This window comes from Neophocaena asiaeorientalis, unplaced genomic scaffold (genome assembly GCF_003031525.2).
Source record: "Neophocaena asiaeorientalis asiaeorientalis breed wild unplaced genomic scaffold, Neophocaena_asiaeorientalis_V1.1 scaffold182, whole genome shotgun sequence".
NCBI classification, from domain to species: domain Eukaryota; kingdom Metazoa; phylum Chordata; class Mammalia; order Artiodactyla; family Phocoenidae; genus Neophocaena; species Neophocaena asiaeorientalis.
The window spans coordinates 410477-436522 of NW_020174648.1; the positions used below are offsets into that span (position 1 = coordinate 410477).

The 26046-nt window shown below is 36.2% G+C and overlaps 1 protein-coding gene across 1 annotated transcript in view; it reads right to left on the bottom strand.

Annotated features, from left to right (window-relative positions):
• The window catches only part of XPR1 (xenotropic and polytropic retrovirus receptor 1), a 191037-nt gene that overhangs the window by 48863 nt on the left and 116128 nt on the right, over window positions 1-26046 (bottom strand). The window contains exons 4-7 of the mRNA XM_024758812.1: window positions 16628-16851; window positions 13939-14088; window positions 13586-13669; window positions 8836-8917 (exon numbers count right to left, since the gene is read on the bottom strand). Of these exons, the coding sequence (XP_024614580.1) occupies window positions 8836-8917; window positions 13586-13669; window positions 13939-14088; window positions 16628-16851 (540 nt within the window). The remainder of the gene's footprint in view (window positions 1-8835; window positions 8918-13585; window positions 13670-13938; window positions 14089-16627; window positions 16852-26046) is intronic.

Sequence of the window (26046 nt, forward strand, 5' to 3'; positions counted from 1 at the left end):
CTCAGACAGTTTTGCTCCAAAGCCCATACTCTTAATTACTACATTCAATTGCTCATATGCCCATACAAACATTCAGTATCACTACTATCCTATAGATCGCCAATAATTATAACATTCAAATGTTTCAGCCTCGCAATTCAAGTTCTTCACATTCTGTTCTCCAATTAAGTTTCCCAAACTTATAGTGCCCCTAAATTCTTATTTCCTGATAAATTTTATTATCCTTTTAACAAACTCATTTTGCTTATGCTGTCCCCTGTACCTAAAATGGCCTTGCTCTTTCTTTTGACCAATTCTATTTCTACTTATTACTTAAGAACCAGATTCTCATCTGTTCATAAATTTATTGAATCAATGTTTCATTTTGAGCCTATTCTGTACCAAACACTTCAATTTGGCTACCAATTTCTCAATTTTCCAAATAACTATAAAATTTACTGTTAGCACTACTCATTTGAAATTTAATTATATACATCTTATATACTTAAATAACCATTTATTATTTATCTTAGTATTCTCTATAGCACATAGCACATTTGATAATTTAAAAATAACAAGGTAGAGAAAGCCTTTGCTTTGGAGTCAAATACTACAGACCAGATTTCAAATCCTAGATTTACTAGGGCAAATTATTAAATTTTTCTAAGTCTCAGTTTCTTTGTTGGTCAATGGGGAGAATATCTATTCTCATAAGTTTGTTAAGAAGATTAAATCTGAACAATATATACTAAATGCCTAAAACAGTACGTTTGGCCCATTTTTGAATATTCAGTATATATCAGTTTCTTTTTACTTGATGAAAATTCATTTTTTCATTAATTTGACAAATATTTATTGGGTGCCCATTATGTGTGACACCATTCTAAAAGCAGGAGATTCAGTAATGAACAACAGACAAAATACCTGTCTTCAGGCAACTTCTATTCTGTATAATGTCAGATAGTGAGTTAAGTATTTTGAAGGAAAAAAAGTAAAGAGATAAAGAATGTTAGGTGCTATTTTAGGTAGGGTGGTCAAGAAAACTTCTCAGAAGATGACATTTGCAGGAACCTTAAGGAAATAGAGACTCAATCATGTGACTCTCTGGAGGAACAGGGCTCCAAGTAGAGGGAAAGTACAAAGGGCCTTAAGATAGGTATAAGCCTTGTGTAGTTCAGGAACAGGAAGAAGGCCAGGGCACTATGACTGGAATGAATGAGAGGTAAAGTGGCAAAAAGTTACCTACAGGCAGATCAGGTAGGACTTTGTCAAGACTTAAGCTTTTACTCAGATGTATGAAGCTAATGAAAGGTTTTTCACATAATTGGTATGACCAGATTAATAATTTTAAAGGACCACTCTAGCTGTCATGTGAAGAACAGACTGCAAAGGAACAAGTATGGTAGCAAGAAGATTAGTTAGGAGGTTGAAAATAAAAATATATATATATGGTATTACATCCTGATTCCCAACCAAAGACCACATATATATTATAACAGTCAGGAAACAAAAATAATAAGTATAAATCCCAAAGAATACACAATTAAACTACTAGAGCTAATAAAATCAACAAAGTTGCAGAGTACAAGAGCAACACAAAGGGACTTCCCTGGGGCCACAGTGGTTAAGAATCCTCCTGTCAATGCAGGGGACACACGTTCGAGCCCTGGTCCAGGAAGATCCCACATGCCATGAAGCAACTAAGCCTGTGTACCACAACTACTGAGCCTGTGCTCTAGAGCCTGAAAGCCACAACTACTGAGCCCATGTGCCACAACTATTGAAGCCCACACGCCTAGAGCCTGTGATCCACAATAAGAGAAGCCACCACAATGAGAAGCCCAAGCACCGTAAGAGTAGCCCCCACTCGCCGCAACTAGAGAAAGCCCGCATGTAGCAATGAAGACCCAACGCAGCCAAAAAAAAAAAAGATCAACACACAAAATTCAGTTGTCCTTATATAAACCACCAATAAACAATCTGAAATGAAATTAAGAAAACAATTCCAATTACAACAGCAAACAAAAGAATAGAACACCAAGGAATAAATCTAATCAAGGAGGTGAAAGACTTGTACATTGAAAATTACAAAACACTGCTGAAAGAAATCCCATGTTCATGGATTGGAAGACTTGTTCAAATGGCAATGTTACCCAAAGTATTCTACAGATTCAATACAATCCATATAAAAATTCTAATGGCCTTTTTTTGCAGAAATGTCATATCGACACTCAAATTCATATGGAATTGTAAGAGGCCCCAGATAGCCAAAACAATATTGAAAAAAGAACAAAGTTGGAGAACTCACAATTTCTGATTTCAAACTGTACTACAAATTAGTGTGGTACTGGCATAAAAAAAGATATATAGACAAATAGAATAGATTGAGAGCTCAGAAATAAACTTCTACATCTATGGCTGATGGATTTTCAATAAGAGAACCAAGACTATTCAATGAAAAAGAATATTCTCTTCAACAAATGGTGCTGAGACATTTGGATACTCACATGCAAAAGAATAAAGTTGAATCCATACTTCACAGCATGTACAAAAATTAGTTCAAAATGAATCAACGAGCTAAATATAAGAGCTAAAACCATAAAACTCTTGGAAGAAAATATAAGGGTAAACCTTCAGGACCTTGGATTTGGCAATGGAAGTCTTAGATATGACACCAAAAGCATGAATAACACAACAACAAAAACAGATAAACTGGATTTCACCAAGTTAAAAAATTTTGTGCATCAAAGGACATTATCAAGAAAGTAAAATGACAATCTGTAGAATGGGAGAAAATATTTGCAAATTATGTATCTGATAAGGGTCTAGTATCCAGAATATATAAAGAACTCTAGTAACTTAGCTATAAGAAGACAACTCAATTTAAAGATGGGCAAAGACTTGGGTAGATATTTTTTCCAAAGAAAATATACAAATAGCCAATAAGCACATGAAAAGATGGTCAATGTCATTAGAAAAATGCAAATCAAAACCATAACAAGATACTACTTCAAACCCACTAGGATGGCTATAATTAAGAAAAAAGAAAGGGAAATCACAAGTGTTGATGGGAATGTGGAGAAAATGGAACCCTCATAAATTGCTGGTGGAAACAGAAAATGATGGAGCCTCTGTGGAAAACAATTTGGTGGTACCTTAGAAGGTTAAAAAGCATTATCATATAATTAAGCAATTCCACTCCTAGGTATATATCCGAAAAAACTGAAAATGGGTACCCAAACAAATCCATGTATATGCATGTTCACAACAGCAAAACTCACATTAGCCAAAAGGTAGAAACAACACAGCATAGTTATATTCAGTTTTGGTGATACTACCAAACAGTTCTCCAAAGTACTATACCTACTTCCACTCATTCACTTTCATATCTTCATGGTATTCCATTGTATAGGGGTAATGTCATTTATTTTCTTAAACAGTTCCTGATAGACATTTGAGCTGTTCCTAGGATTTTGCTATTATAAACAAAATAGTGGTGAATACCCCCCTTTCATATATGTCTTTGCACCCATGTACAAGTATGTTTATAAGATAAACTTTTAGAAATAAAATTGCTTAATCAAAGTGATTGTACTAAAAAATTTTTACATATGCTGCCAAATTATCCTCTAAAGAGACTGCGACAATTAATACTTTACCACTAGTGTATGAGTGCTTGCTATTTCACACTCTTATATGCACTTATTTTTTTTTTTACTTATTTTTTTTTTTTTTGTGGTACGCGGGCCTCACTGTTGTGGCCTCTCCCGTTGCGGAGCCCAGGCTCCGGACGCGCAGGCTCAGCGGCCATGGCTCATGGGCCCAGCTGCTCCGCTGCATGTGGGATCGTCCCGGACTGGGACACAAACCCGTGTCCCCTGCATCGGCAGGCGGACTCTCAACCACTGCGCCACCAGGGAAGCCCCTTAATACGCAATTAAAAAAAAAAATTTATTGGAATATAGTTGATTTACAATGTTGTGCTACTTTCTGCTGTACAGCAAAGTAAATCAGTTATACATATACACATATCCACTCTTTTTAAGATTCTTTTCCCATATAGGTCATTACAGAGTATTGAGTAGAGTTCCCTGTTCTATACAGTAGGTACTTATTAGCTATCTATTTTATATATAGTAGGGTGTACATGTCAATCCCCCCTGGTAACCATAAGATTGTTTTCTACATCTGTAACTCTATTTCTGTTTTGTAAATAAGTTCATTTGTACCAATTTTTTAGATTTCACATACAAGCAATATCATACGATATTTGTCCTTCTCTGTCTGATTTACTTCACTCAGTATGACAATCTTTAGGTCCATCCATGTTATTGCAAATGGCATTATTTCATTCTTTTTTATGGCTGAGTAATATTCCATTGTATATATATGTACCACATCTTCTTTACCCATTCCTCTGTTGATGGACGTTAGGTTGCTTCCATGTCCTGGCTATTGTAAATAGTGCTGCAATAAACATTGGGGTGCATATATCTTTTCTAATTATGGTTTTCTCTGTGTATATGCCCAGGAGTGGGATTGCTGAATCATACGGTAGCTCTTTTTTCAGTTTTTAAGGAACCTTCATACTGTTCTCCATAGTGGCTGTACCAATTTACATTCCCACCAACAATGTAGAAGGGTTCCCTTACAGGCAGTTTAAATGGTCAAACTCTTGTCTTTGTCAAACCAGAAAGTGAAATATGATGTATTATTATTATATCAATTAAGTACAGTTACTAGGAAACTATAAGAACAAGTTTTTAAAAATCTGAACAGGTAACTTTTCATCTTCATAACACTAAATATCTGGAATACGTGAATTTCAGACAAATTATTAAATATCAGGTCATGTCCCCTTGAGAAACCATAGCAATTATGCACATTATTATTATTATTATTTTTTTTTTTGCAGTGCGCGGGCCTCTCACTGTTGTGGCCTCTCCCGTTGCGGAGCACAGGCTCCGGACGCGCAGGCTCAGTGGCCATGGCTCACGGGCCCAGCCACTCTGCGGCACGTGGGATCTTCCCAGACCGGGGCATGAACCCGTGTCCCCTGCATCGGCAGGTGGACTCTCAACCACTGCGCCACCAGAGAAGCCCACACATTATTTTTTTTAATGTGAATGTTTGAAAAAAAAAGAATCATGATTGTACATGCATTACTACTGCGGTGTTTCTCTCTCAATTTTCAACTCTGTTATCATTTACACAACCACTGGGAGATAAATAAGGATAGACAGCTGGCTTTAACTGTATTTACCCTGCCTCCCCCAACAGACACACAAAGATTAAACAAAGACAGGTTCTGAGGTGAGAGAACATACATACGCAACACTAAATGCATAAAGCACACACATTAGAAAATAAGTCAGATCATCTCACAAAAATGTAGGCTATACATACGAAAGAAAACAAAACCCCAACTTGCCCCGGAATTTAAGAAAACTTCATTTCAATTCATTCACATAAAAAGAATGAAGTTTATTTATCTATTCTTATGTCTTATTTAATGATGGTGATGATGATAACACCATGCTCATCTTGGAAAGAAAAGAAAAAATTTCACACACAGATGAGTAAAGTCTTCCCTGATGCTCTCATTTGAAAGTAATCACTTGTTCTCTTGAGCCGCTTAGAAAACACTTCTATTTTGCAGTGTATTATTATTGTTTTAATATGTCTTAATCTCCCTTGTGTAATAAGCTTCATAAGGAAAGGAATTCTCTTATCTATCTTTAGACTCAAGATTATCAAGCATAATCATAGATACATAAAATTTACTTGTTGAATGAATTCTAATACAACCCTGTTCTTGTAAGGTATTAAGCTCATTTAACAAATGAGGAAATTGTTTCAGAGAAGTTAAGTCATGTCTTTAAAGCCAAAACAATTAAGAAACAGTTGAGCTGGGACTGCAACCAGGCAAGGCCTTTTGTAGATAAGTCAGTGTTCTTTCCATAACAGCTAGCTTGATAATCTAGGGCTGGGCTTTTTATTGTAGTATTTCCATGCATTCTATATAAGTAAACTGCATTCATCCCTGAAGACACAGAGCTAGATTTAAATATGAACATAAAGTATACCAATATTAAAACATGAGCTTACAGTAGACAATAACAGAGTTAATTTTTAGTAAAATTGGTGGGAAGGAGAACTCTAAACATACATATGAAAATACACTGTTAATACGTAAAGTTCACACACTATCTAAAAGCCATTACAACCTGGGCTATAATTTCATAATATGCAATTTGACAATCTTAATTAAGAAGAATGTTTATGAGGAATAATGAATTCAGTAAATTACTTCTTGAACATCTATATGTCTGGCACTGCGTTAGGAACTTGAAATACAAAAGTGAAAAATACATAGTCCCTGGAATCGAGAATAGTTTAAGTGTGACAGTGATACAAACCTTCCTTGTTCAAACAGCATTATAATTACTAAAAGTCCAAAACAGATTATAATGGATATTTATACAATAACATCTATTTCTAAGTCATTTTCTGTGCAGACTTCACTGAACAGAATTTAATCCTTTATTAATGACTCACAGTTATTATAAGCACAAATACACAGGCTCTTTTTTTAAAAAATAAGTTTATTTATTTTTATTTATTTTTGGCTGCATTGGGTCTTCATTGCTGCGTGCGGGCTTTCTCTAGTTGTGGCGAGTGGGGTCTACTCTTTGTTGAGGTGCAAGGGCTTCTCATTGCGGTGGCTTCTCTTGTTGTGGAGCACGAGCTCTAGGCATGCGGGCTTCAGTAGTTGTGGCACGTGGGCTCAGTAGTTGTGGCATGTGGGCTCAGTAGTTGTGGCTTGCGGGCTCTAGAGCACAGGCTCAGTAGTTGTGGCGCACGGGCTTAGTTGCTCCGTGGCATGTGGGATCCTCCCGGACCAGGGCTCGAACCCATGTCCCCCTGCATTGGCAGGTGGATTCTTAACCACTACACCACCAGGGAAGCCCCAAGTACACAGACTCTTGGGGTATACCAGGATTATCTGCCCTTAAAGTAAAAGCCCTCAAATTCAAGAATCTTTGAGATATGTGTTTTTTTGCTGTTTGTGTGTTTTCTGTATATCATTTAATTTCATCTCTGTCCTTCTGTTCCATCCACTCAAACTTCAACCAACATTTTTTGAACCCTGCTATATCCCAGGCAATGTTTTAGGTGCTGGATATACAATGGTGAACAGGAGAGACAAAGGCCAAGGCATTAAGGAATTTATATTCCAATGGGAAAGCAGATAATTTGAAACAAAATACGTCACAAGTGCTCCAAAGAAAACTAATGTAGGCTAAAGCAATAGAACAGGCTATTTTAGGGTAGGCTGATCAGGGAAGGCCTTACTAAGGAGGTGGCATTTGAGTAGAGACTACATGAAGTGAGGGAGTAAGCTATGTAGACATCTTAGGGAAGGGCCTTTTAGGCAACTGAAAGGGCTCATAGATGGGAATGAGCTTGGTGTGTTCAAGGAATAGTAACAAAACAAATGTGGATGGAAACAGTGAAACCAAGTGAAACTGAGTGTGGGGAGGATGACAGAATATGAAGTTAGAAAGGCCCAAAGGGACGAGATCTTGCATACCATAGTAGGAACTTTCAATTTTATTGTAAGAGAAGCCATTTAATGGATTTTGAAGAGGAGAGTGATGTGATCTAACTTGCATCAAAAAGACACTGGTGACTATAGAGAGGCAAGAGTGGCTGTATGGAGACAAATTCAGGAGGCTGCTTCAGTGTACTAAGAAAGAAATGGTTGCTAGACAAGGATGGCACTGGTGGAGGTGGTCAGATTCAGAGCATGTTTTGAAGACAGAGCAACAGGATTTGCTGATGGACTGGAGATGGGGTATGAGGGAAAAGAGAGGCTAAAGGTTTCTGGCCTGAGAAACTGATGAGAGGTGATGCTATATGGAAGAGAAAGCATATTTAGCGATAAAATTAATTTGTCCACATAAGTTTAAGATGCCTATTAGACATCTAAGTAACCAATTAGATATCATTCAGAGGAAACAGTATATAATTTGGGAGTTATTAGCATATAGATGATATTTATAGCCATAGGCTTCAATAAGATTGCCTAGCTAGGAAATGAATGTAGACAGAGAAAGATCTGAGGACTGAACCCAATGGTACTTCTTAACATTTAGATGCCAAAAGAAAGCTAGAAAGGAGCCTGGGAAAAAACTGCCAGCAAAGTTTAATAAGAAAACCAGCAGAGTGTGGTTTCCCATCAAAATCAACTGAAGAGTTTCAAGAAGGAATGATCCACAATGTCAAAATGATGCTGAGAGGTAAGTCAAATTCTTTTGGGAGGTTTAGTAAGATTATGCCTCCCTTGTTGTTACATCATTTCTTGAGGTTGGGAATGTACTTGTTTCTAGCAATTCCTCCGACCTCTTTACAATTTTTAACTGCTATAGAATAGAATATTATATAATTAATTTTCTTAAAATTATATGCAAAGTAATTGTAAATAGGTTCTGGAAAGGATGTGAGAAAGTCTCCAAAAAGCAAAGTAAATGACCTTAGTGCATAAATTTTGTAAAATCTTATTTACTCTCATCTGTGATCAAGGGAGCCGAGGTTATTGATAACTAAACGCTGAAAATGATGGAGAATAAGGAGTCACAATCTAGCAATGTTTAAAGGGATAGTTATATCCAAAGGGGAAAACAAACCAAAATAACCAACACCCACCCTCCCATCATTTATAAAAGCAAAAAACTTAGCCCTGACAGATTTCTCTTTCAGTAGCTTTGGTAGTTTGGTAGTAACTTTGGTAGAGGGACAGAATATGACATAAGCAGATTAGTAATAATTTAATTCAAAATTTAAACTACTCACCGGCAAGCACAAGGGTAATATTCAGTACAATGAATATTCCACAAAATAGGCCAACTCTAAAAGTAGTCCATGCTGGTGCAGGCTGTGGACGGAAAAATAGCATTTTGAGTAAAGGGCAAAATATTGAATACATTTAGTATACGGTGTAATAAATTAGCACTATAAGCCTCAAAGTTCTACCATGAACATATTTTATGATCTGAAGTTTTGTAAATCTGGACCAGGGAATCATCCTTCATTATCCAATAACACTAGAATTGAAGTGCCAGTTTATTCTAATTATTTTACAGAAATCTGTGTCACTAAATAAAGAGAATTAGAATCTCAGGCATCAAATTATATATATACTGAGTTTTCTTATAGGAGAGATTAAAGTGCAATTTCACTTTTACAGTGTGTACATATTTAAATTTTGTAAGTCAGTATTACTCAGTTAGAGTTCACATATTTGGTACTATATAATTAGAGACAATGATAAAAATAAGAATACTCATTTTCTGAGTACTTACAATATTATATTGGAGTTACCTTAAAGTGAATTTTTAAACATACACTCATGTCAGAATCTCCAGGATGGGGGCTTTCCTGGTGGCACAGTGTTAAGAATCCGCCTGCCAATGCAGGGGACACCGGTTTGAGCCCTGGTCATGGAAGAATCTACATGCCATGGAGCAACTAAGCCCGTGTGCCACAACTACTGAGCCTGTGCTCTAGAGCTCTCACACCACAACTACTGAAGCCCACACCCCCTAGGGCCTTCATGCCACAACTACTGAGCCCACGTGCTGCAACTACTGAAGCCCACATGCCTAGAGCCCGTGCTCCGCAACAAGAGAAGCCATTGCAATAAGAAGCCCACACACCGCAATGAAGAGTAGCCCCCAACTGCCCCAACTGGAGAAAGCCCACATGCAGCAACAAAGACCCAATGCAGCCAAAAAAAAAAAAAAAAGAATCTCCAGGATGTGTACATGCAAAAATTATTTTTCTCTATTATAAATGTAATTTTAAATTTAGAAAATAATAAAAAGAAATCTACTGCTTTCCAAAATAAATAAAAGAAAGTGCCTGATACTTTAAACATAAATAGATGAGAAATATGGAGAGATGATCTTATCAATTTAAATATTTGCTATGAATGTTATAAAAGAAATTGTAGTACGTGATATTACATTTAAGATTCTTCAAATGTTTTCTAAAAATCTTTAAATGAATAAAAACACTGAGACTTCCTCTGACTTATTATTCATCAGTAATAGATAACTGTATATTAGTTTAGAACTGAAAGCATTCAGAAGGAAGATGGTCATTTGTCTTTTTCAAAAAAAATTTTTAAATTGTGTAATTTACCATATTTACAAAAGGATGTGTGTGTGTGTGTGTGTGTGTGTGTGTGTGTGTGTATACACACACATATACATATAAATAATGTATTTGGGTTATTAGAGACAATAATAAAAGGTACCTAAACCTATCACCCATCTTTAGAAGAGCACATTTCCATTTCTTTGAAATCCTTACCCCTTCCAGATCCAAAATCCTTCCCTCCTTACCATAGATAACCATTTCCATGCTTTCTTTAGCTCTATCCCTTCTACATGCAGTCCTAAAGACTTAATTTTTCAAAATTAATTTCCTTATTTTTAACAGCTTTATATATAAACTGACATACAATGAACTGCACATATTTAAAGTATAAAATTTGTGTCTTTCCTCTCTGGATGCTTTTAAGATTTTTCTTTAATTTTTAATTCTTTTAATTCTTTAATTTTCAAGCAGTGTGACTATAATATGCCTATGTTTTTTTTGTTATGAAATATAACTGACATACAATGAACTGCACATATTTAAAGTATAAAATTTGTGTCTTTCCTCTCTGGATGCTTTTAAGATTTTTCTTTAATTTTTAATTCTTTTAATTCTTTAATTTTCAAGCAGTGTGACTATAATATGCCTATGTTTTTTTTGTTTTTTTATTTTTTTTGCAGTACGCGGGACTCTCACTGTTGTGGCCTCTCCCGTTGTGGAACACAGGCTCCGGACGCGCAGCCTCAGCGGCCATGGCTCACGGGCCTAGCCGCTCCGCGGCACGTGGGATCTTCCCAGACAGGGGCACGAACTTGTGTCCCCTGCATCGGCAGGTGGACTCTCAACCACTGTGCCACCAGGGAAGCCTCATGTGTGTTTTTTTTTAACTGTTTTTCTGACTAAATTGACATACAATAAACTGTACATATTTAAGGCGTACAAAATCTGATATTTTGACATATGTAAACGCCTATGAAACTATCACCATAACCAAGGCAATGAACATTGTCTATCATCCCCAAGAGTTTCCTTTTGGCCTTCTGTAATTCTTTTCCTCTTACCATATCCCATCCCACCTCCAGGCAACTGCAAACCTGCTTTCTGCCACTATACATTAGTTGGCATTTTCCAGAGTCTTAGGTAAACAAAACCATAATATACATATTCTTTTTTGGTCTGGCTTATTTTTTCAGAATAATTATTTTGAGATGCATCATGTTGTTCCATATATCAAAGTTTATTTTTTTTATTGCTGAGTAGTATTCCATTGTATGGATATACCACATTGTTTACCTATTCACCTACTGATAGACATTTGGGTTGTTACCAGTTCTAGGCTATTATGAATAAAGCTGCTATGAATGTTTGTTTTTATATGAACATATGCTTCATTTGTCTTGGGTAAATACTAAGGAGTGTAATGGCTAGATCTCACTGCAGGTGAAGGTTTAACTTTTTAAGAAGCTGCCAAATTATTTTCCAGTGTGGTTACATCATTTTATATTCCACCAGCAGCATATGCGATATCAGAGTTCTTGGTCCTCCAAGATTCAGTATGTCAATCTTTTTAATTTCAGTCATCCTAATAGGTGTGTGTTATCCCACTGTGGTTTTAATTTGCATTTCCCTATTAATGATACTAAGCATCTATTCACATGCTTATCTGCCACCCAGACATCTTTGGTTAAGATCTTCTGATCATTTTTAAGTTGGGTTGTTTGTTTTCTTATTATTGAGTACTAGAGTTCTTTATATGTTCTGGGTACAAGTCTTTTATCAGATATATTTTTAAAATATTTTCTCCTAGTCTGTTGCTTTTCATTCTCTTAACGTTGTCTTTTGAAGAGCAGGAGTTTTTAATCTTGGTGAAGTGCTTTTGGTGTCATTTCTAAAAAATCTTTGCATAACCCAAAGTCACCAGGACTTTCTCCTATATTTTCTTCAAAAATTTGTAGTTTTAGGTTTTCATTTAGGTCAATGGTACATGTAAAATTAATTTCTATACATGGTATGAAGAATGTACGGAAGTTGTGCATTTGGTTTTTTTTTTAGCATATGAAAGCCAATTGCTCCAGCCCCATTTGTTGAAAAGACTATCCTTTCTCCAGTGAACTGCCTTTGCATATTTATTGAAAATTAATTGTTCATATATTTATTGGTCTACTTTTGGATTCTCTATTCTGTTCCATTAATCTATCTGCCTATCCTGACACTAATAACACACTGTCTTGATTACCACAGCTTTAATAAGATTGATACCACATAGTGTTAATCCTTCAACTTAGTTGTTCCAAAGTTGTTCTGGCTATTCTTGGTCCTTTGTACTTTCATATAAATTTAAAAATTTGCTTAATAATTATTTTTTAAAAGCCCTGTTGAGATTTTGAGTTAGTTTGTGTTGTATCTATGAATCCATTTAGGAAGAAATGATATTTTAAAAATACTGGGTTTTCCAACTTCTCTCATGTATCTGTCTTCTTTAATTTCTCAATAGTGTTTTATAGTTTTCAATGTAAAAGTATTGCACATCTTTTGTCAGATTTAACCCTAAATATCTATGTATTGATCTTGTATTCTGCAACCTTGCTAATAAAGTCAGTAATTAGCTCTAGTAGCTATTCTATAGAGTCACTGGATTTTCTAAATAGGTCATCATGTCATCGGCAAAAAAAAACAAACGAAACAAACCCCACCAGTTTTACTTCTTTCTTTCTAATCTAAATGCTTTTATTTCTTTTTCTTACCTTACTACACTGGCCATAATCTCCAGTACAATGCTGAATAGAAGTGGTAAGAGTGAATATACTTTTTTGTCCCTAGTTAGGGAGAAAGTATTCAGTGTTTCATCATTAAGTATGATATTAGTTTTAGGTTTTTCATAAATACCTTTTATTGGGATGAGGAAGATCTTTCTGTTATTCATTTCCATTCCATTCTGGTCACAGAACATATTTTCTATGATTTAAATCCTTTTAAATTTACTGAGATTTAGTTTATGACACAGAAGATATCACTTAAATGTCTTTTGGTATAACTACTATGTAGATATCATTTAACAAATGCTTTTTTAGGCACAACTATTGCATTTTAGAGGAAAGTATGTAGTAGCCCAGACTATCTGAAGCCCTCCCACTCCCATATCATCAGATAAATATCTCATCTTAATCATTTGGTCTGACGAAGTTAGCATGTCAGTAAGAATAAACAAGAGAAGTAGTACAGGATAAGAAGAGAAAGGTGGGAAGACATTACAATTTATTATGAAGTGAGATCTGGCAACTAATTTTTTAAAGTGAAAATAGCAATAGTAATAAACACTTATAAACTTTGGCTGAAACCGCTTTTAAAGTAATGAAACTGGTATATTTTATCAGCTAACAGATCATGTTGATTATTAAATAGGTAAAATGAACCAACCAAACAACTGGAAACAAATACGAACCTGAGCAGCTCCCAAAGGGGGAACACGTAAACGCTTCATAGCTTTTTGTCTGTCACCATCTTCAAGTTCATTGGTCACTACAGCCTAAAAGACACATTGTTAACTTTTGACACAGGTTATACTGAACTTGAGTATTGCATAAATAATTCTGAACCATTTATACATATGGTATTCTGATAACCCCCTGGTGAATATATACTGAATAAAGCAAAAGAAAAAATCATGAGTAAGAATGTATGTATTTAAAGCAAGCAACTAATAACAAAAGGAGAATAAAAATGAGGAGTTATTTCATTAAAAATAAGACATTAATATTATTGAAAATATGTGGTATATAAGTGAGATTCCCATACCTCAGTTTCAGAGATGAGCTGGTTGATTTTCTTGCATGTATAAAACGGGGCTACTTCTACATGACCCACTCGCCAATCTGCTCCACGAGATGTTTCCAGGATCTTGTCATGCTTTTTAAGGATTTTTCGGAACCCTGTAAAATTCAGATTCTACAGAAAGAAATGAGAAACACTACTATAATTTCCACCACCATGAGAGAAGATGAAAAATAATAAGCCCTTTGTGTTGACTGAGTTCACTGAAGATTGAGTACCGAGGGAAATGGCAATGCTTTCATAAAAGCTTGTACTATAAAAAGATAAGACTCTTCTTTCTTATTTCATTTATTCATTTCAAGGTAGTATGCTATCAGTAATACAAAGAAACTCTGGATTATGAACCCTATTATTTCTATTTCATGTAAATTAATGGAAGTCTCAAACTCAAAACATTTTTATTTCCATTTTCCTATGTACAACTGTTTTCAAAATAGTTAATTTATGTTATTTTGCTTCTTTGATCAAAAGCATATATTCAGAAAATCCTCTGGATTTATCATGAACTGAATACATTTATTAGTTCTTTGCTTTTTGCAGGCCTGGTATAGCTATGTATTTCCCCCTCCTATGCAAGCATGTATGAACAAGCACAGGAAATGGATAATCATCTATTTTTCTTAACTTTTATTTTGTTTCCATCCATTCTGTTTGGGGATGGGTGTGCAAAGAGTCAGTGGAAAAGAAGAAGTGATCATACTTACAGGGTTTTGCTGATAACGGGTAGGAGCTTGTACTTTTCCTGCATTTCTACAATATCAAAATACTATACTTTTCTATATTCTCAAATCCTGTTGTTCTTTAATCAACAGACAAAAAAGCACGAAACTGTGGATTTGCAAGGTTCTTTAAATCAGAGGTCTCCCAAATTTGATCATATATCACCATCAGTAAAAAAAAAAATTGAGCAGTCACTCCGAATTAGGTTTTGCTTGCTTGCCTGTTTGTTAATATTTTTTTTCATACTTTAATGGGTCATCTTAAACTCTCCTTGCGTGTATACACCATGATTTGGAGACTGCTTTCAATTCATTCTCCTTTCTCATCATTTTCAAAATAAATGTATTCTTACAGGATAGACAGTCTCAAAGGATAAAGGACAGATCAGAACTTTTATAATTAACAATTATTTTCAAGAAGCTTTTTATAATGACCCAAAACAAAAACTTCTGGCAAAGTTAATAAAGTAAAATTTAACAAGGGTATTTCCCTGTAATGCATAAGCATAATTAATAAAATATGAAATGTTAATATTTTAAATCACTATAAGCAAGAAGAAACACATTTCTGTTTCTTTTTAAAGATAAATTATAAAGCTATGGGTAAATTTCAAAGGAAAGGAATTTCCCATCATATATATCTTATATAATTACTTTCCTATTCTTCTAAAGTTATTTTCTGAGTTCTTCTTTGAATGTTAAAATATTAAATCACCAAAAAAGAAAGCAGAATTATGAAAGGGAAAGATGGAAATAAGTACATGCATTAAACTTAGATTACTACAGATACGGCACTACAATTACTTTTTTTTTTTTTTTTGGCGGTACGCAGGCCTCTCACTGCTGTGGCCTCTCCCGTTGCGAAGCACAGGCTCTGGACGTGCAAGGTAAGCGGCCATGGCTCACGGGCCCAGCCACTCTGCGGCATGTCAGATCTTCCCAGACCGGGGCACGAACCCGTGTCTCCTGCATCGGCAGGCGGACTCTCAACCACTGTGCCACCAGGGAAGCCCTATAATTACTTTTTATTTTAAAATTCCAATATTTACCCATGGTAATACTTGTATTATATAACCTCTAGTTTTTATATAGTGTATGATCCTGTGATGATCTTAACCAGATTAGAAGTGATAATCAAAAGAATAAAATGGAAAAATAATAGCACATAAGGTCTCTTTAAAGATTAGGGAGATGCTTTTGCCTATTTAAATGTTTATTATTTAACGAATAATCTGTTTTTCAATATATTCTTTATAGATTTAACTATGTGAACAAATCTATAAAGAATTACAAATGAATAAATGCCAAGCATTTCCATAATTTAGCATACATGGTAATTCAACTTTTTAGGTTGGGTTTTAAAATTTCTTTTCTTTCCCAAGTTTTGTTTTAGTTTTTATTTTAAATACAGTCATATTGCAGCCTGTGGATAATAAAACTGAAAGGGTTCTCAGTGGAAAGTTGAAAAGTCAGTATCTTTTACACTATTAGTGTTAGTTGCAGGAAAGTTAACTATACAGCTGCTTTCATGGAAATTTTGCTGTGGTGGAATATAAAAGTTCTTACATAGCCAGCAGCGGTTGGGTAGACATACATTACTTCTTATTTCTACTCATTACTTAGAGATGCCTCTAAAAATAGGAAGCAAACTATTACTCTTTGAGTCAAGGGCTACTCCTGAATACTGTACAAAAAGGTTTTGGAAAACTGATCTTCAAAAACAGAAGTCTTGTTAACATTATTTTACCATCTCTGATAACCTGGTTTTTAGCCAATTAAGAACATTTGAAATCCCAATAAGAACAGAAAGAATAATGACATGCTAAGAATTTCCCTTTTTGGATTGACCCATTAGTAGAGCTCAAGGAAATTCCATTTATTTTAATTTCTCAATCACTTAAAGGTTCTATCCTCCACGGTAAGAACTGAAGTACCTGATAGTTCTGCAGCAGGATAAGACTGAGGTAGAACTCGCTGAAGGCCAGTTTAAGGTCTTTAAGATTCCTATGTTGGACACGTTCCTCATGGGACAGGTGGAAGACTGGCTTTCTGCGTTGTCGCAGTGTAGTAACACCAGTGCTTTCTTTCTGTGCATCCAGTGATGACTGAAGTTCATTCTGAAGTGTAGCAAACCTGCGCTGAGCCTCTGCGAGCTTTTCTGTAAGAAGTAAAACAGAACTGTCAAATCATCAAGATAAAAAAGCTGGTAAAAGTTCTCACTGACGTCTGAATTTTTACTAATTAGTCTGTTTCCCTAAAATTTCTAGGGAAAAAAATGCTACATTTAATATTTAGAACTAGATAGGAAAAACATGTTTCAGTGTAATACCCTCCTTTCATTCTACCCCACACTTCCCCTCAGCAAAACCTCAAGTGTACCCTTTCTTTTTACAGATGAAGATTGAAGACACAGAATTTAAAAGCCGTGAAGAGTGAGAATACAAAATGGTACAGCCGCACTGTAATTTGGAAAACAGTCTGGCAGTTCTTAAAAAGTTAAACATAGAGTTACCTTAAGATCCAGCAATTCCACTCCGAGGTATATAACCAAGAAAACTGAAAATATACATGCACACAAAAACTTGTACACATAACACAAACTGGGACTCATAATAGTCAAAAAAGTGGCAACAAACCCAATGTCCATTAACTGATGAATGGATAAGCAAAATATGGTATATATGTACAATGGAACATTGTTCAGCCATAAAAAAAGAATGAAGTATTGATACATGCTAAAACATGGATGAATATTGAAGATATAATGCTCTAAGTGAAAGACACCAGACATAAAATGCCACAAAACTGTGTGATTCCACTTATATGAAATGTCTAGAACAGACAAGTCCACAGAGACAGAAAGCAGATGAGTGGTTGGCAGGGCCTGGGGGGAGGGAGGAATGAGGAGTGACTGCTAATGGGTACAGGGTCTTTTTGGGGTGATGAATGTTCTGGAATTAGATAGTGGTGATGGTTGTACAACCTTGTGAGTATTTATGCTTTGAATCTCTCTCCTCAGGAATAGCTCATTCCCTTTTAAGGGCTCACATGAGTAAGTCAGGCTTACCTGGAATAATCTCACTTTCTTAAAGTCAATTGATTTGAGACCTTAATTATACCTGCAAAATCCTTTATAGCAGCACCTAGGTTAGTGTTTGATTGAATAACTGAGAGAAAGTATGTGTATATCAGGGGGAAGGGATTTTGGAGGGCACCTTAGAATTATGCCTACCACATACTTTGAACTGATGCAAATTTGTGAAGACTCCAAATGCCATTTGGTCCCGCAGTCAAAATGGAGATTTACAGTTGTTCAAGTGATAGATGGAATATTAGCCCAGGTTTAACTCAGTGGACCCAGTTGGTTCACAGGCTCACACTATGATTATATTTCCAGTTCTGGAATGTATAACTGGAATAGAAATACTGGGCTACTGGTGGAATCTCCACATTTGACTCTGACCCAGGAGAGGAAGGGCTAGTGGAAGTTCTGGAATTTCTCCCTATCAAGATAGTAAGCCAAAAGCACAAACATAACCCTAGGGGAACTTCAGAGGTTAGTGCCACCACCAGGGATGATGCTATCTATCACATCTCCATTTAACTCATCTGGTTAGTCTGTGCAGAAGTTGGACGAATCTTAAAGAATGAGTGTGGATTATTGTTAAACTTAATCAATAATGGTCACCCTGAAGGCAGCTGCTATTCTAGATGTGGTATTATCACTGGTGCAAATCAACACAGCCTCTAGCACCCGGTATGAAACTATGCATCAAATAATGCAGCTACTTACCTGGCAGCAGAGGCTAGCAATGAGCTCCAGAAACGATATCATTCCTCATTGGAACTGACTAACCACCTAGCGGCAGGTTGCACGCACTGGATGCAGGGGGCAGAGATTTGTCCTCTTTGGAACAAGTGCTTTCTTTATATGGATGTGCCTTCCCTGCTTATAATGCTTCTGCTAGCACCACTATCAACTGGAATGCCTTATCCATTTTCAAGGTGGTAAAGCAATGAGCATATCTATGGAATAAAATGGTTTTATCACCTACCCAGAAATAGATGGCCTAACATAAAGGCTTACTGAAATGAGTTGGGAGACAAAACTCTCAAAGGTTGGGGTTCTGTCTTTCAGAATGCAGTATTGAGACCATTATTTGGTTCTATCCTAACCACAGCCAAAACTCAGTCTAGGAATGAAGGGGTGGAAGTAGGAGTGGCTCCTTTCACTATTATATCTAATAATCCACTCAGCCTGCACCTTGAGCTCTGCCTGTTGGTTAGTCCTCAAGAGGAAATGCTTCTTTCATAGGAATACAACAATGGTTCTGTTGAATTGGAAGATGAGACTGCCACCTGGCCTTTTTTGGACTCATCATACCATTGAACCAGTAGGCAAAGAAGGTGTTTACTGGTTAAAGTGATTCTGATTACCAAGGGGAATAGATAACACAACAGTAGCAATGAGCATTGTGTCTGCCACCCAGGAGACTTCCTGGAACACATCCTAGTACTTCCATGACCAGTAACAGAAGTTAATGGAAAACTAAAGCAATCAAAAAAAGACAGAATTACTAAGGATTCAGCCCCTTCAGGAATTAAAGTTTCGGTTATCCCACCCAGTAAAGAACCCTCACCAACTAAGGTACTGGCTGAGGGCAAAGGAAATATGGAATGGGCAGTGGAAAAAGCAAATAACAGATATCAACTATCACTTCTCGACCTTCTTGTTCTGTCTTTTACATACCTTGTATTTTCCTCTCTATCTCTGTGCTGCATTCTGAGTTACTACTTCAACACTACCAGTTTATAAATTCTCTTTTAAGGTCTAACTAACTTACAGTTTAATTGATTAAGATATTAATTTAAGTAATTATATTGTCATTTAAAAATTTCTAATTGGTTATTTTTAAAAGTCAATTTTGATAGTTTCTTATTCTTTGCTCATGGTTTTGATACTTTCTTTTATGTCTATAGCCATATTAAGTATATGTTTTATTTTGTACCTGATAATTTGCATATCCTATACAGCAGGAGTCCCCAACCCCCAGGGAACTGGGCCACACAGCAGGAGGTGAGCAGCGAGCAAGCCATCAAAGCTTCATCTGTATTTACAGCCGCTCCCCATCACTCGCATTACTGCCTGAGCTGCGCCTCCTGTCAGATCAGTGGTGGCATTAGATTCTCATAGAAGTGCAAACCCTACTGTGAACTACACACGCGAGGGATCTAGGTTGCGCGCTCCTTATGAGAATCTAATGCCTGATGATCTGAGGTGGAGCTGAGGCGGTGATGCTAGTGCTGGGGAGTGGCAGTAAATACAGATTATCATTAGCAGAGAGGTTTGACTGCACAGAGACCATAAAAAATCAACTGCTTGCAGACTCATATCAAAACCCTATCAGTGAGTGTCAAGTGAAAACAAGCTCAGGGCTCCCACTGATTCTGTATTACGGTGAGTTGTATAATTATTTCTATTATTATTACGTTGTAATATATAATGAAATAAAGTGCACAATAAATGTAAGATGCTTGAATCATCCCCAAACCATCCCCTGCCCCCCCAGTCCATGGAAAAACTGTCTTCTGTGAAACCGGTCCCTGGTGCCAAAAAAGGTTGGGGACCACTGCTATACATCTTTTAAGTGTTTTGTAGTCTTCCATAATTGTAAGAAATGGAACTATTCACCTATATTCAAATTTCACATTTAAGTCAAAGGGAAAATGAATCTAGGGTTTTTTTAAATACAAGTTAAGCATTTCTATTGCATATGTGTTTGTCTTATTATCCTCATGATCAAAAACAGTATAGAACTTCTTGGTTCACAGTGCACTTTACATCTCAGCCATTTTTTCATGATGCTCCTAGGCCGAAAAATATACCAAACACTTCTATTAAGTAGTTAGGTTCAAACAACTTAAGAATTTACGTCCCAACAACTTCATAGCTATTTGCAAAAATATTATACACAAATACAAACACATATATAATGAAAGAATGTGAAGGTTTATCCAAAGTCCACTATAAATTACTATGCTAATTAAAAGCCTCAGGTAATTTAGTAAGATCGAAAAGCCAGAATATCCTAAGTAGCATGAATGATCAACTTTTGTTGTTAAAACATTAATACATGAGTTTGCTATTTGTTTAGCTTCCTTAGCCAGAGTTGTCAATACATAAATTTTGTAATTATTTACATCTTTCAGTACAAGGATATTAAAAATGTAAGAAGCCCCAAAAAATGCATAGAAAAATAACCTGTATGCCATCAATAAGCCAACAAACAGCCTCTCCATCTGGCAAACTCCTTACTCATTTTACATGGCTAATCATAAATATCATTTTCTATGTAAAATTCTTCTTGTCTAACAACTCTCAGTCACAATTTGAAGCTCCCTCCTTAAGGCTCTCATGGGACTACATATATGCATACATAGAACACTGCACATAATTCTTTGTTTATATTTTTGCTTTATTTACTAACTGTGAGCTCTCTGAGGGTAATGGTTCTATAATCCTCATCTTTTATGATGAACAATTTTTTTAATCTTTTTTTAAATCCTTTTTTTTTTTAAATGTTGGGGGTAGAAGTCCATCAATTAATTTATTTATTTTTGCTGTGTTGGGTCTTCGCCTCTATGCGAGGGCTTTCTCCAGTTGTGGCAAGCGGGGGCCACTCTTCGTCGCGGTGCGCGGACCTCTCACTATCGCGGGCTCTCTCGTTGCGGAGCACAAGCTCCAGATGCGCAGGCTCAGTAGTTGTGGCTCACGGGCCTAGTTGCTCCACGGCATGTGGGATCCTCCCAGACCAGGGCTCGAACCTGTGTCCCCTGCATTAGCAAGCAGACTCTCAACCACTGCGCCACCAGGGAAGCCCCTAATATCTTTTCTTCAGGTATGTTTTACATACCATAAAATTCACCCACTGTAAGCATAAAGTTTGCTGATTTTTTAGTAAATTTGTAGAGTTGTACAATCATCACCACAATCCAATTTTAGAACATTTCCATTACCTCGTACACTTCTGTCATGGTTGCTGGCTGTTGATCCTCACTCCCACCCCCAGGTAACCACTGATCTGCTTTCTCTGTCTACAGATTTGCCTTTTCTGGACACCTTATATAAAGGAATCATACAATATGTAGTCTTATGTGTCTGTCTGGCTTCTTTAACTTAGCATGATTTTGAGGTTCATTCATTTTGTATGAAACTACTTTTCATATCAGTAGTTTGTTCCTTTCATTGATGAACTATTTTTCACTGTATGGATACACCACATTTTGTTTAAATGTTCATGGACATTTGGATTGTTTTTAGTCTTTTTACTATATAAATTATGCGGCTATTAACATTCACATACACTTTTTTTGTGTGGACTATCATCTTCATCTTTGCAATAGCAGGTTCAATCCATGTTTGCTGAATGAATGAATGAATGGATATGTAGGAAAAAAGTTCTCTCTAGTAATCCAAGTTCCTATGTAGAAATAAGGAAAAATAAAACTTTCAAGGGTATTTTGCTACTTTCTTTAAACTAGTGATTCTCTTCCTTAAGGCACGACTGTCTAGAAGAGCATAATGAAAGAGAATCTCTATGTGGGAGTGTCGAGGATAAAGCATATGTTACTTGAAAAAAAAATTCAATATTACTACAGTTATGGTGTGAGATTTTTTAACTTATCAAAGGGGCATAGGTTTAAAAAGGATGAGAAACACTGCTTTTGACACCAAGTGTCCAAGTCTATTTTGCAATGATATCTCAGTTTTCTAAAGTTAGATCTCCAAAAAGCTCAAATACATGGAACAGCACAGAACCTAAAAAGAGGTATTAAATGTGTATATAAAACATATTTTGGTCTATGAATGAAAATCTACAAATACAGTTATAAAAATGAATATTCCTAAGCAATTTTATAAATACTGATGAAAACAGCCTATTTTGGCAATAAATTCCAATTTCTATTCATGCCAGTGAATCAAGTCACTCTAAATATGAACAGATTATTATCTTAATAATATTTGTTTAATGCCATAAGCTCTCATACACTGATAACAAAATATTTGATAAAAATTTCCAATAACCATTCATGACTTTCAAAGTACCTATGTGTTCCTCAAAGAGCTAAAAAAAGATCATCAAGATATTTTTTAGTTTTAACGAGATTTGTATACACATTTTTACTTTTAGAAAAGTTATTTTAGAAATACAAGGTATCTTCAAAATAGCAAAGCTATCATGTTATGCAACTGAAGAACATTTCTTGATAAAGTTAATGTCTTAGAATACTTTTATTGTCTTTCAATGTTATCATCTTTCTGATTCAATTTATGGATTTCACTGTTACCTGAAATATAAAGTAAGTTTATAAGAATGTTGACCCATTATAGGTGATTCAGGATAGTTAATCTTGTTGCATTACATCCTACTTTTGCACGGCTTTTTCTGGAGTTCTTACCTGAAATTCTGACAACCTCAAGTACTTAAGTCTAAAACCTCCATGTGTGAAAATAGCATCCTATTCTTCCATTTCATTTTTCTCTCTAATCAATAACACTCCTTATTTTCTTACAACTCCAGCCTCAGCTGACTATTTGTTATCCTCCTCACCCCCAAATATGTCATGGACTTTAATGCATTACACATCTGGATAGGTTTTTCCCTTGTCCTAAAACACCATACTCCAGCTCTCCCTACTCCCCACACAGCCATTCCCGAACACACTCCTCCAAGAGGAGATGGCAAATTTAAACGTTTCCATTTATGCTTCTTCATGTTCGCTTCCACAGTACGTTGTACAACTCTACAATAACAAATAAATAAATTTTTTAAAATATATAATTAGTAAAGAAATATATTAGATGTACTCTGATATTTTCCATTCTACTATATTCTATTCATATTTTTAAAAAATGTGCTGACCCCTGTGGGTCACTTATTGACCCTGTGAGTCATTTATTGGGTTGCAACCTACAATTGTTTAAAAGAACACTAATTTAGATGATAGTCTGCTTTTTTGTGAAGATGCCATCCTAAAAACCTGTTACCCCATGACTATGGGCATTGCCCATGCTTTCAGTCTTAGAAAGAAAGAAACGAAAAGAAAAGCTAGGAGGGAAGGAGGAGGAAAGAAAGAAGAAAAGACAAAGAAAAGGTTGGTTTCCCATGGCTTGTTTTTTTGTTTGTTTGGGGGTTTTTTGCGGTACGCGGGCCTCTCACCACTGTGGCTTCTCCCGTTGCAGAGCACAGGCTCCGGACGCGCAGGCCCAGCGGCCATGGCTCACGGGCCCAGCCGCTCCGTGGCATGCGGGATCCCCCCGGACCGGGGCATGAACCCGCGTCCCCTGCATCGGCAGGGGGACTCTCAACCACTGCGCCACCAGGGAAGCCCCAATCACTTTTTTAAAGAAAATGAAGAAAGCAACATTTATTGTGCATAGAACGTAAATAATTGTAATTTTAATTTTCATCAGATGTGTTAGAAAGAAAGAAAGCCACTCTAGCTGCTTTAGTTCACTTCCCCAACTTCCCCTAACCTCCCATCCTTTAATAGCTTTTAAGTAACTTATTCTGGCGACTTCCCTGGTGGTCCAGTGGCTGGGAATACACCTTCCAATGCAGGCGATGTGGGTTCGATCCCTGGTTGGGGAACAAAGATCCTACATGCCGCCCGCATGCCACAACTAGAGAGCCTGCACGCCACAACTACTGAGCCCGCACACTCTGGAGCCCGCACGCCACAACTAGAGAGGAGCCCAGGCACCGCAGCAGAGGATCCCATATGCCACAATGAAGATCCCACATGCCACAACTAAGACCCGATGCAGCCAAATAAATAAATATTTTTTAAAAAAAGTAACTGATTTTGTTGTAATGATGTAGGAAGAAACGCTAAGACAACAGAATTTTAAACAATATTACAAACCTATAGTCACCCTACTTAACTAAATATATTTAATCCACATTTTAACACATGAATAAGCAAAGAACAAAACTAGCCATTAAGTCACAGTTGTGGGTACTAGATACATATAATCACTTGTGAAATGAACATTTAGTATTTCAGTGAAAGAGTTTCTTATGTTTCATTATTATACAGTGCCTCAAATTCAATAAGAATAAAGAGAAGTAAACACATAGCAAGATACTGTATAATAGGATTACAGGAATAACTGTATAATAGGAATAGTTTTGAGTAACTATTATCCAATTGGTCTTACATTTACATGGAGACTGAAAATATTTTACAGCCAAGAAATAAATGTTTTTATTACCATTATTTTCCTACTTATGAATAACACTACTGTGATTTCCTTCCTTTCCTCCCTCCTTTTTGGTAAAGAAAGGAAAAGCACATAACAGTGTTATGAGTTCCTAACATAATAACTGAAGTCAAAAATTAGGACAAGCCAGATAAAAACCCTGAAATTATTTCCTTTAGAAACAAAGGAAAAAGCATTTAGATATTTAAAATATTCCAACCAATAAAGAGGGCTTGCCTGTTTTAATTGTGGAATATTAAAAGCAACAGATGTAGTCTAAGATTTTTTTTTAAATGTAGGTGCATTGGGGCTTCCCTGGTGGTGCAGTGGTTGAGAGTCCACCTGCCGATGCAGGGGACATGGGTTCGTGTCCTGGTCTGGGAAGATCGCACATGCCGTGGAACGGCTGGGCCTGTGGGCCAGGGCCGCTGAGCCTGCGTGTCCGGAGCCTGTGCTCCGCGACGGGAAAGGCCACAAAGGTGAGAGGCCCGCGTACCGCAAAAAAAAAAAAAAAAATGTAGGTGCATAGAAATACTGCTTAGAAGCCAAGTATTTTGAATGGAGGGAGAAAGCAAACTGGTTCGAGAAAAGAGAAAGATGTGACATGAAGTAATTTGTACTCCCAATGGAAAAGGACATTACCGGTCATCATAAAAAAAAGTTTCTAGCACTACAACCTTCAGTTTGTATTGACTGATACCATTTTCAGTGTGAGAAGACACCTGGGAGAACTCTAGGTCAGTGATCAGCAATGTTATCACCAAAAGGATACCTCCTTTAAAAAATTTCCCTCTCTTCCCATGGTCTTCAAATGTTTGAAGATTTTATCTATAAATCTAAATAAATACCTGTATCTTATTAGCCAAAAAATATGTAATAAAAAAAGAACAATAAAATAACTTACATTAGGTTTTGTGAAATATTGAAAATAGCTTCTGACTCCTTACATGTGAAATCCCAGAGGGCTGGGAATCAATTTGCTCATTTTACAAGTAAGTATGTAGAGGCCAAGGAAGGTTACATGGTAAACGTTTTCAAAAAAAAAATAAGGTTCAAAAATACAAAATGTAATTGATAGGTAATAGACTT